The following is a 13,075-nucleotide window of genomic DNA, read 5'->3' as shown; positions in this document are numbered from 1 at the left end:
GTCCCCATTCCAACCCCAGCCCAGCCACCCCTCCACCACCATCAATCCATTTTCTCTTTTCTTGTTTTTTTGTGAAAGGGTCTCGCTCTGTGACCCAGTCTGGAGTGCAGTGGCACAATCTCAGCTCACTGCAGCTTTGACCTCCTGGGCTCAAGCGATCCTTGCACCTCAGCCTTCCAAGTGTCTGGGACTTCAGGCACATGCCACCACGCCCAGCTAGTTTTTGTATTTTTTGTACAGACTGGGTTTTGCCTTGTTGCCCTGGCAGGTCTCGAACTCCTGAGCTCAAGTGATATACTCACCTCGGCCTCCCAAAGTGCTGGGATGATAGGTGTGAGCCACCAGGCCTGGCCAGTTTGTTTTCAACATAGCTGACTTAATATCATGTCAGTCTTCTGCTCTAGAACTTCTAATGGCTTCCTGTTACACTCAGTAGAAGCCCAGGTCCTTATTTTCACCACCAGTGACCTAAATAATTCTGTGATGCTCTCCTGTTTTTCTTCTCATTCAGTTTACTCTAAACACACCAGCCTTGATGACGTTTCTTAGACAGCAAGCATGCTTCACATCAGGACTTTTGGTCTTTATTTCTCTGCCTGCAGTATTGTGTCCTCATAGCCTTACCTCCTTCAGAGTTTTGCTCAAAATTCACTTTATCAGTAAGGCTTCCATACTCTCCCTGTTTAAAATAACAGCACCTACTCTCCACCCCAGCACCCCATCCCTCTTCTAGTGTGTCTGTTTTCTCTATACTTCCTTGATATCACTATGTGACAAATTGCTGTTATGTATTTTACTTATTTATTGTCTGTCTCATTCTATTAGAATGTAAGCCCCTTGAGAGCAGAGCTTTTAGTCTGTTTTGGTCATTGCTGTTTACTTTGTATCTAGAACAATACCTGGTAACATACCAGGCATTCCATAAATATTTGTTGCATTGAACAACTAAATATTCAATATAGTGTAGTGGAAAGTGGTAGGAAACTTGGATTCTAGATCTGTTGCTAAGATTAAGTAACATCTTAGTCTTATTATCTAAGTCAAGCGAGAAATTTGGCATAGGTAATTTCTTTTTTTTTTTTTTTTTTTTTGAGACGGAGTCTCGCCCTGTCGACCAGGCTGGAGTGCAGTGGCACGATCTCGGCTCACTGCAAGCTCTGCCTCCTGGGTTCACGCCATTCTCCTGCCTCAGCCTCCCGAGTAGCTAGGACTACAGGCACCTGCCACCACGCCCGGCTAATTTTTTTGTATTTTTTTTTTTTTTGGTAGAGACGGGGCTTCACCATGTTAGCCAGGATGGTCTCCATTTCCTGACCTCGTGATCCACCCGTCTCGGCCTCCCAAAGTGCTGGGATTACAGACATGAGCCACCGCGCCCGGCCAGCGTACTAATGCAAACCAGAATTTTATAATTCTGATGGAACCTTCAAGAACATCTTTCAGTATAAAGTTTAAGGCTCAAAGTTCAGAAACATTGTTTCACTCACCAGCATCTATTTTTTGCTTTTGTTTTTGTTTTTTTTGAGACAGAGTCTCACTCTGTCATCCAGGCTGGAGTGCAGTGGCGTGATCTTGGCTCACTGCAACCTCTGCTCCTGGGTTCAAGCAATTCTCCCGCCTCAGCCTCCTAAGTACAGGATTACCGGCACCCGCCACCACACCCGGCTAATTATTTGTATTTTTAGTAGAGATGAGGTTTCACCATGTTGGCCAGGCTCATCTTGAACTCCTGACCTCAGGTGATCCACCTGCCTCGGCCTCCCAAAGTGCTGGGATTACAGATGTGAGCCACACACTTGGCCTTTTTTTTTTTTTTTTTGGACAGGTTCTCACTCTGTCACCCAGACTGGAGTGCAGTGGTGCGATCTTGGCACACTGCAACCTCTGCCTCCCAGGCTCAAGCGATTCTCCTGCCTCAACCTCCCAAGTAGCTGAGATTACAGGTGCGTGCCTCTACTGACCGGCTTATTTTTATATTTTTTAGTGTAGACAAGGTTTTGCTATGTTGGCTAGGCTGGTCTCGAACTCCTGACCTCAAATGATCCACCTGCCTCAGCCTCCCTAAAGTGCTGGGATTATAGGTGTGAGCCACCACGGCTGGCCTGTTTTTGTTATTTTTTTAAATGAGTGATGGATGTACTATATGGTAGGACCATGGATTGATTTGTTGAAGCATCTAGGTGTGGAAAATTCAACACAAACAGGAGCTAGCTACCCAGGGACTCAAGGCCAGAAGGATTCCAGGCCAAAAGGAGGATCTTGCCTTTGAGGTGCTATTTTAAGATCAGGAACTTACCCTAGGAATGAAGGCAAATCATTTTATTTTGAAGTTTTCTGATTTTTTATATAATGTTTAGGAAATTAACAACTCTATTTCCCCTCATTTTCTTTTGGGAGCCCTTTTTTTTCTCCTCCCCCTCCCATTGAGTTCTGTTCTTGCCACTGTGTAGCTATTGTTGTAGCTGTAACTGTTAAAGTGCTTCTCATATATTAATGAGATTGTAGCGTTTAGATTCCTTAATGTTTAAAGTAATTTCATTATGCTTGTTAGTTTAATTTCTCCTTTCTTGGCAGACCTATCATAAAATCCAATAAGCCTTTGGCAATAGTACAAACTGGTCTCAGGTAGGAAGGAAGGTTCCACCTGCAACCTCCAGTTCCCTGTATATAGCAGGGATGTATACTTCCTTTTCCAGAACGTTGGTGTGAGAATCATATGCTTTCTGTGACATTTTTTGGTTTACTTTCAGTGGACAAATATTTTTGAAGTGCAAACATTTAGAGTTCCTTTAACAAAAAGAATGGCTTGGCTGGGTGCAGTGGCTCACGCCTGTAATCCCAGCACTTTGGGAGGTCGAGACGGGCGGATCATGAGGTCAGGAGAGTGAGACCGTCCTGGCCAACATGGTGAAACCCTGTCTCTACTAAAAATACAAAAATAAGCTGGGTATGGTGACGCATGCCTGTAATCCCAGCTACTCGGGAGGCTGAGGCAGGAGAATGGCTTGAACCTGGGAGGCAGAGATGGCAGTGAGCTGAGATTGCGCCACTGCACTCCAGACTGGCAACAGAGCGAGATTCCGTCTCAAAAAAATAAAAAAAATTAAAAAAGGCTCATCTTTTTTTTTTTGTTGTTGTTGTTTGTTTGTTTGTTTTGAGAAAGAGTCTCACCCTGTTTCCCAAGCTGGAGTGCAGTGGCGCGACCTCGGTTTACAGCAACCTTTGTCTCCTGGGTTCAAGCGATTCTCTTGCCTCATCCTCCTGAGTAGCTGGGATTACAGCCGTGCACCCCCATGCCGGGCTAATTTTTTTTTTTTTTTTTTTGAGGTGGAGTCTCTCTGCTGCCCAGGCTGGAGTGCAATGGGCGCAGTCTTGGCTCACTGCAACCTCTGCCTCCTGGATTCAAGTGATTCTCCTGCCTCAGCCTCCCGAGTAGCTGGGATTACAGGCGCCTGCCACCACTCCTGGCTAATTTTTGTAATTTTTTTTTTTTTTTTTTTTTGAGACGGAGTCTCACTGTCGCCCAGGCTGGAGTGCAGTGGCGCAATCTCGGCTCACTGCAGGCTCTGCCCCCTGGGGTTCACGCCATTCTCCTGCCTCAGCCTCCCACGTAGCTGGGATTACAAGCGCCCGCCACCTCGCCCGGCTAATTTTTTGTATTTTTTTAGTAGAGACGGGGTTTCACCGTGTTAGCCAGGATGGTCTCGATCTCCTGACCTCGTGATCCACCCACCTCAGCCTCCCAAAGTGCTGGGATTACAGGCGTGAGCCACCGCGCCCAGCCTAATTTTTATATTTTTAGTAGAGATGGGGTTTTGCCATGTTGGCCAGGCTGGTCTTGAACTCCTGACCTCAAATGATCCGCCCACTTTGGCCTCCCAAAATGCTGGGATTACAGGCGAGAGCCACTGTGCCCAGCTGGCTCCTCAGTTTTAGATTTGAATTTTATAATTATAGTTAACCTTTTTATTTCAAAATATCCCAGTTTTCCCCAGTGGTAACATTTTGTAGAACTATAGTGTAATGCCACAACCAATACAACGTCAGCCAACGTTGACACTGATACAACTCATGATCTTAAGGTACAACCCAAGATCATCACCTCATGATGTTCAGATTTCTTCAGTTTTACTTGTGTTTGTGTGTGTGTGTGTGTGTGTGTGTGTGTGTGTATTCAGTTCTTTGCAGTTTTATTGGATAAGGGCTCATGTATCCAACTCTATAGTCAAAATACAGAATAGGTCCATCACCACAAGAGTTCCTCATGTTGCCCTTTTATAGCCACACCCACTTCCTTCCTGCAACTGTTGGACCCCTGGCAACAACTAATCTGTTCTCCATTTCTTTAATTTTGTCACTTCAAGAATGTCGTAGAAACATGGCCGAGTGCAGTGGCTCAATGCCTGTAATCCACCAATTTGGGAGGCCGAAGCGGGCAGATCACCTGAGGTCGGGAGTTTGAGACCAGCCTGACCAACATGGTGAAACTACTAAGAATACAAAAATTAGCTGGGCATGATGGTGTGCACCTGTAATCCCAGGTACTTGGGAGACTGAGGCATGGGAATCTCTTGAACTGGGAAGCAGTTTGCAGTGAACTGAAATTGTGCTACTGGACTCCAGCCTGGGCAAGAGAGCAAGACTCTGTCTCCAAAAAAAGGGGAAAAAAAGGTTATATAAATGGAATTATACAGTATATAACCTTTTGGGACAGTTTTCTGTAGTTTTGTTTTTTCACTCAACATAAATGCCTTGAGATGAATCCAGGTTGTTTTGTGGCAGTATTCATTTCTTTTTATTGCTGAGTAGTATTACATGGTGTGGATGTACCAAAATGTGCTTAACCATTCACTCATTGAAGGATATCTGATTTGTTTTTAGTTTTGGGCTATTATGAATTAGGCTTCTGTGAGTATTTATATACAGATTTTGAACATGTTTTTATTGCCAAGACTACAATTGCTGGGTCAAATGGTAAGTGTGTGGTTTGCAATTTATTTTTTAAATTACCAGATAAAAACCTTTTACTGGCTGGGCACGGTGGCTGACACCTGTAATCCCAGCACTTTGGGAGGCTGAGGTGGGTGGATCACCTGAGGTCAGGAGTTCAAGACCAGCCTGGCCAACATGGTAAAACCCTGTGTCTACTAAAAATACAAAAATTAGCTGGGTGTGGTGGCACATGCCTGTAACCCCAGCTACTTGGGATGCTGAGGCAGGAGAACTGCTTGAATCTGGGAGACGGAGGTAGAAGTGAGCTGAGATCGTGCCACTGCATTTCAGCCTGGGAGATAGAGCGAGACTCCGTTTCAAAAAAAAAAAAAAAAAAACCAAAAACCTTTTACTGTTAAAATTATTTCTTCGTGTATATATATGTATATATGTGTGTGTTTTTTTGGTGAAAAGCATCATTTTACAGTTCTTGTAAAGCTGTCTGTCTCCTAGAACCTAGTGTCTCTATAGGTAGTTTGCATTGCATTAAGAATTCTGTGTGACAGCTGGCAGAAATCCAGCCCCCGAATTATCACAGGGTACTTTCCTATCAAAAAGTATACTTGGGTTTTGTAAGTATTAGACCTGGTATTTTTCTTTTTTGGTATTTTATCTTTAGTTTTAATGTTGTAGTAAATGTTTACCTTTTATTTTCTCTTTTTACAGCGGCTATGTGACTATGTTTGTGACCTCCTCTTAGAAGAGTCAAATGTTCAGCCAGTATCAACACCGGTAACAGTGTGTGGAGATATACATGGACAGGTAAAATTTCATGAGCAGATTTTTAAGTTTTGTGCTGTCCATGATCCATGAGTGTTTTCACATGTGCTGCAAAATTAAAACAACAGCAACATCAACAAACACAACTGGTGGTAAGCTAGGCTGCCTCAGTCTCTGTAACACTAATGATTCCTGGTTTACATTTTTGGTGAATAAAAGCAGTGGTCAAATTAGTGATGGAATTTGTTGATAATTACATTTGTGAAGTGAATAATGCAGCATTAGTTTTCTGTGGAATGGTGGGGTTGGGGGTAGGTAGAAGATATAAAGTACAAACACATACTGCTCATAATAACTATGATTAACAGGAGATGTTTTGATGTTAGGCACTTTTTTCATTCAGTTCATTTCTGTTCTCCTGTCATATATTGTTGAAAATTTATCATTTCTTTAGTGGGAATGAGAATAGCAAAGGTACAGAAAAATAAAATTGTTGGTGCATGATGTCACAGCAAATCATTGATGAATGAGCTGAAAAATATTTAGCTCAATTTTTCATCTGCTGGGTGTTTGTAAGAATTTCAAAGCAGTGCCGGGCATGGTGGCTCACGCCTGTGATCCCAGCACTTTGGGTGGCTGAGGCAGGTGGATTGTGAGGTCAGGAGTTTGATACCAGCCTGACCAACATGGTGAAACCCTGTCTCTACTGAAAATACAAAAAAATTAGCTGGGCATGGTGACGCGTGCCTGTAATCCCAGCTACTCAGGAGGCTGAGGCAGGACAATCGCTTGAACCTGGGAGGTGAAGGTTGCAGTGAGCCAAGACCGCACCACTGCACTCCAGCCTGGGCAACAGAGCAAGACTCCATCTAAAAAAAAAAAAAGAATTTCAAAGCAGTAACAGGAGGGGCATACCTCATATTTAGATTCTGTTGTCAGTGTTTAGTCTCATGTATATTTGTAGAATTTTTTCGCTGGGAAATGAAAGCTGAACAGATTACTCATAGAGTGCTGTATGCATACACTGTAGTTGGGGCTGTAAGACTTAATAATACATTGCAAACAATATAGTCTTTAAAGGATGCCAACAGGACTTACTGTTGCCTGTGCAATTTCCCTGCCTTAAATATGACTGTGTACATGAGCAGAAATGTGTGTAAATTGACTCTTATTAGGGGCTGCTCCACAAGTAAAGTCTTGTTTTGGCTACTTACTTACAGGCTGATTTTCTTTTGGTTTTTCAAGGTGTTTTCTGGATTGTTGAGATTATAAAAAAATCTGACACTTGCATGTCATCACCTCCTAGATAGAGGTCCCATTATGTCATCTTTGATTGTTAAAATTACAGTTCTTTAGAGTAGACTTTAGGAATTGATTTCCTAAAATTTCCATGTAACTTCTCTCTCAAAATAAACATTTGTATTTTGCTAACATAAAGGATATTAATATAAGCAGTGTCTTAACACATTCCTGAAAACTGGAATAAACCAAGTCATGTTTTCCCCCAGTGTAGTGTTTCCCCCAATTGTAGACTTTTTAAGATGTGAAGTACAGCCATGATCAAAGGTCAGAAAGTTAGAGACCAACCTCGAACTACTAAAATTGGAAGCATAAAATTGAACTTTTGTATTATATATACCTTCAGTCAAATGTGCAGTTCTTGCTAACATTTATCTTGTGTTTTGAGGTTAACAAAGTACTTTTTCACATATTCTTTGTCAGTTTTTTCCCAAAGTCCTGTGAGATAGGATTATTTTGTAGACAATGAAAGGGAGACTGAAAGATTGAAGAGAAATAGCCCAAACTCACACACAGCCACTACAGGGCAAATTGAGATTTGAAACTAATTTGGGTTTCTTTTGTACATGTTATTTTAAGACCACCACCAAACCGTGAACAATTGTTTATGTTGTATATGTTCCTTAAAAACAATTGTTCCAGGCGCAGTGGCTCACGCCTGTAATCCCAGCACTTTGGGAGGCTAAGGTGGGCAGATCACAAGGTCAGGAGTTCAAGACCAGCCTAGCCAACATGGTGAAACCCCGTCTCTACTGAAAATACAAAAATTAGCCAGGTGTGGTGGTGCGTGCCTGTAATCCCAGCTACTCGGGAGGCTGAGGCAGGAGAATCGCTAGAACCTGGGAGGCAGAGGTTGCAGTGAGCCGAGATCATGCCATTGTATCCCAGCCTGGGCAATAGAGTGAGACTCTGTCTCAAAAAAAACGAAAAACAAACAAACAAAAGATTGCTAAATCAGTGCTAATCAGAAACATGGGATTTGAGCCTCTAAATAGCTATTGACTGATTAAATACAATGTAAAATGTATCCTTTGGGACTTATCTTCTTCTGGGACCTGTTCTGGAATTGCAGGATTGGGTTATCAGTATGAATAAACATGTTAGCAAGCATGTTGTGCTGAGAAGCATTGAAGCTGTGTAATATAGTGAGGAGTTATAGATTTCAGTGTCAGATACAACTTGGTTTAAATCCTGGCTTGGCTATATATTAGTTGTTTGAGAAGCCATTTCAGCTAGCTCACAAATTTGTTAAGTGTGGCCTGTGGACCCTTGGGTCTCTAAGGTGGTACAGAGGCAATGGAGGGTAAAACTGCTCGTGCCTTAGCATGAATCAAGGGAATGACACTAGAATATGCTGATTGTCATTGAGTTCTTCACCAACATGCCTGCACAGTAAAATAAAATGCCAGTTTCCCTTAACTCTCAATCCTTTAGAATATCCATTATTTGAAAAGTCTGGCTGGGCATGATGGCTCATGCCTATAATCCCAGCACTTTGGGAGGCTGAGGTGGGAGGATTGCCTGAAGCCATGGGTTCAAGACCAGCCTAGGCAACCAAATGAGACCCCCCCCACCCCATCTCAAACTCCTGACCTCAGGTGATCCACCTGCCTTGGCCTCCCAAAGTGCTGGGATTACAGGCGTGAGCCACTGCATCCGGCCTGAGACTCCCCATCTCTAAAAAAAAAAAAATTTTTTTTTTTTTTTTGAGACAGAGTTTCACTGTTGTTATCCAGGCTGGAGTGCAATGGCACGATCCTGGCTCACGGCAACCTCTGCCTCCCGGGTTCAAGCAATTCTCCTGCCTCAGCCTCCTGAGTAGCTGAGATTTACAGGCATGTGCCACCACGCCTGACTAATTTTTTGTATGTTTCGTTGAGATGGGGTTTCTCCATGTTGCCGAGGCTGGTCTTGAACCCCTGACCTCATGTGATCCTCCTGTCTCGGCCTCCCAAAGTGCTGGGATTACAGGCATGAGCCACCATGCCCGGCCTTTTTTTTATTTCTTGTTTTTTTTTTTGGACAGGGTCTCACTCTGTCACCCAAGCTGGAGTGCAGTGGTGTGATCTCAGTTCAATGCAGCCTCTGCTCCTGGGTTCAAGTGATTCTTGTGCCTCAGCATCCCAAGTAGCTGGGACTACAGGCATGCACCACCACGCCTAGCTGATTTTTGTATTTTTAGTGGAGATGGGATTTTGCCCTGTTGGCCAGGCTGGTCTCGAACTCCTGGCCTCTTGTGATCCACTTGCCTCAGCCTCCCAGAGTGCTGGGACTACAGGTGTGAGCCACTGCTCCTGGCCCCCATCTCTAAAAATATTAAAAAGAAAAAAGTTAGCCAGGCTTGGTGGTGTGAGTCTGTAAGTCCTAGCCCCTCAAGAGGCTAAGGTGGGAGCATTGCTTGAGCCCAGGAGTTTGAGGCTGTAGTCAGCTATTATTGTGCCACTGCACTCCAGCCTGGGCAACAGAGTGAGACCCCATTTAAAAAGAAAGAAAAAAATCTGTGTGATGAAATGGGAAGTATGCATAAAGCATATCTACTGCATGCTGAAGAAAGATAGTTTACTCAAGGAAAAGTAGTTGTGGGTTGGGCACGGTGGCTCACACCTGTAATCCCAGCACTTTGGAAGGCCAAGATGGGCAGATCACCTGAGGTCAGGAGTTCAAGATCAGCCTGGCCAACATGGCAAAACACCATCTTTACTAAAAAATACAAAAATTTGCCAGGTGTGGTGGTGGGTGCCTGTAATCCCAGCTACTCAGGGACTAAGGCAGGGAAAATTACTTGAACCCGGGAGGCGGATGTTGCAGTAAGCTGAGATCTCACTATTGCACTCCAGCCTGGGTGACAGAGCGAGACTCTGCTCAAAAAAAAAAAAAAAAAAAAGAAAAGAAAAATACTTGTGAAATTCTTTGAGTCATGAGTTAACTGCTTTTTTATGGAACACTATTTTTACTTGAGAATGACTAACAAACTGTGATTATTTAGACTTGGGTATTTGGCAACTATATTTGCAAAAGCGAAGGAAGTGGGCCAGTCACTTCAAGGAGAACAATTGACAGTATTTGTTGCCGATGACAAAATTTGAATTTACTAATGAAAAATTGGAATTTTGGAAAATCTGAGTCCACCACTATGGAGCTAACAGTTTCCGACACTTAAAAGACTTTCCTGAGATGAGATGAGCAGTGATATTAACAAATATGGTTTTTTGATGATATAAAATGCAATGTCATTTTCATTTTTCAAATTACTAGTTTACCATTTACTCAAAGTGTAAGATAACAAATGTAACAGAGTATGAAAGATCACTATTATACGCCAGGCCTGGTGACTCACACCTGCAATCCTAGCACTTTGGGAGGCCGTGGCAAGCTGATCGCTTGAGCCCAGGAGTTTGAGACCAGCCTGAGCAACATGGTGAAACCCTGTCTCTACTAAAAATACAAAAATTACCCAGGTGTGGGGGTACGTGCCTGTAATCTCGGCTACTTAGGTGGCTGAGGCATGAGAATTGCTTGAACCTGGGAGGTGGAGGTTGCACTGAGCCGAGAATGTGCCACTGTACTCCAGCCTGGACAACAGGGAGAGACCCTGTCTCCAAAAAAAAAAAAAAAAAAGCAGAAGATTACTGTTACGGTTTCAAATTTCATATTAGAATTAACTTTTAAGTGTCGTAAACTGCCACTTGTCAAATTTTGGTACAGTATTTAAAGAATATGCACAGTTACCTGAAAATGTTATTAAAATACTCCCTCCTTTTGTAACTGCATATCTTTGTGAAGCTGGATTTTCTTCATCTGCTTTACTTAGTATATTCCCAACAGACTGAATCCAGAGGCAAGTTCTAAGACTAACCATGTTCTATTTAGCCAGACATTAAAGAGATTTGTGAAAATGTAAAACAATGTGAATTCTCCTTTCACTAAACAATTTTTTTGTTTTGGAAAAGTTAATTTTTCATTAAAATGTGTTTGTGATACTTTTTGATGGGTATGTTATTGATTTTTTTTTTTGAGATGGGAGTTTCGCTCTTGTCACCCAGACTGCAGTGCAATGGTGTGATCTCAGCTCACTGCAACCTCTGCCTCCTGGTTCAAGCGATTCTCCTGCCTCAGTCTCCCAAGTAGCTGGGATTACAGGTGTGAGTCACCGTGCCTGGCCTATGTTATTAATTTTTAAAAATTCATTTAAATATTTAAAACTTCTGAGTTTTAATCTCTAATATGGTAAATATTGATTTGTAAAACTTACATAAAAGATTTTGAGGACCTCTGGTTTTTAAGATCACAAATGAATCCTGAAACCAAAAAGTTTGAGAACTACTGGGCAGACTGGATGTTTCCTTGCCTCTGATAAAAAAAAAAAAAAAATTCCACTTCCCAGCCGGGTGCGGTGGCTCACGTGTGTAATCCCAGCACTGTGGGAGGCCGAGGCGGGCGGATCACGAGGTCAAGAGATCGAGACCATCCTGGCCAACACGGTGAAACCCCGTCTCTACTAAAAACACAAAAATTAGCTGGGTGTGGTGGCACATGCCTGTAGTCCCAGCTACTCGGGAGGCTGAGGCAGGAGAATGACGTGAACCTGGGAGGTGGAGGTTGCAGTAAGCCAAGATCACGCCACTGCACTCCAGTCTAGGTGACAGAGCGAGACTCCATCTCAAAAAAAAAAAAAAAAAAAAAAAAAAAAAAAAAAATCCACTTTCCAGGCTGGGTAAAGTGGTACCTACCTGTAGTTCCAGCTACTCAGGAGGCTGAGGTGGGAGGATTGCTTGATCCCAAAAGTTTGAGACCAACCTGGGCAATATAGTGAGCCTCCATCTCAAAAATAATGATAATTAAAGAAAAAAATCTACTTCTCAAGATTGTTTTTGGTTTAAAATGGGAGCAGAGTATCTGAAATATGAAAAACAGAGTAGCTGGGTGCAGTGGCTCACGCCTGTAATCCTAGCACTTTGGGAGGCTGAGGTGGGCAGATTACCTGAGGTGAGGGGTTTAAGACCAGCCTGGCCAATGTGGCGAAACCCTTTCTCTACAAAAAAATACAAAAATTAGGCAGATGTAGTGGCATGTGCCTGTAGTCCCAGCTACTTGGGAGGCTGAGGCAGGAGGATTGCTTGAACCCAGGAGCCAGAGGCAGCAGTGAGCTGAGATTGCACCACTGGTCTCCAGGCTGGGTAACAGAGTGAGACTCTGTCTCAAAAAAAAAAAAAAAAAAAAAAAAAAAAGCGAGGGAGAGACATAGAGTAGATGGTAGATATTATTTGACAATGAGGTAGGTGTCTGGTAATGTAGGATGAAAATAGGGCCGGGTGCGGTGGCTCACGCCTGTAATCCTAGCATTTGGGAAACCGAAGCGGGTGGATCACCTGAGGTCAGGAGTTTGAGATCTGCCTGGCCAACATGGTGAAACCCCATTTTTACTAAAAATACAAAAATTAGTGGGGGTGCGGTGGCAGGTACCTGTAATCCTAGCTACTTGGGAGGCTGAGGCAGGAAAATCACTTGAACCCAGGAGGTGGAGGTTGCAGTGAGCTGAGATCGTGCCATTGCACTCCAGCCTGAACAACAAGAATGAAACTCCATCTCAAAAAAAAAAAAACAAAAAACAAAAAACAGAATTGCCCAAGTTCTCGAGAAATGGGAACCTATGTATCACTGACACAGAATATTTAATCGTCTACATGTGTGTCTGGTAAATGCAAACTTTAAAAGCTTTTGTTTAAGAACAGATATCTGGCCATGGTGAAACCCCATCTCTACTAAAAATACAAAAATTAGCTGGGGCTGTTGGCGCACGCCTGTAATCCCAGCTACTCAGGAGGCTGAGGCAGGAGAATCACTTGAACCTGGGAGGCGGAGGATGCAGTGAGCCGAGATTGCACCATTGCATTCCAGCCTGAGCAACAGAGTGAGACTCTGTCTCAAAAAAACAAAACAAAACAAAAAACAGATATCTGTAAACATCAATAGAAAAGTTTAAGGATACTCTTCTACCATATTTTTATTAAAAAACTGACTTACAAAACTTTTTAATGTTCACTTCCTGACTTTGTGTATATAC

General features: G+C 43.0%; 1 protein-coding gene across 1 annotated transcript in view; it reads left to right on the top strand.

Annotated features, from left to right (window-relative positions):
• Positions 1-13,075, top strand: part of PPP6C (protein phosphatase 6 catalytic subunit) — a 47,701-nt gene that overhangs the window by 17,801 nt on the left and 16,825 nt on the right. Inside the window, exon 2 of the mRNA XM_003264131.4 lies at positions 5,659-5,754. Coding sequence (XP_003264179.1) covers positions 5,659-5,754 — 96 coding nt within the window. The remainder of the gene's footprint in view (positions 1-5,658; positions 5,755-13,075) is intronic.

The sequence above is a fragment of the Nomascus leucogenys genome, chromosome 8, assembly GCF_006542625.1.
Source record: "Nomascus leucogenys isolate Asia chromosome 8, Asia_NLE_v1, whole genome shotgun sequence".
Taxonomy (NCBI): Eukaryota; Metazoa; Chordata; class Mammalia; order Primates; family Hylobatidae; genus Nomascus; species Nomascus leucogenys.
The sequence above is the reverse complement of the archived record's forward strand: the minus strand, read 5'-3'. Positions and strand labels throughout refer to the sequence as shown.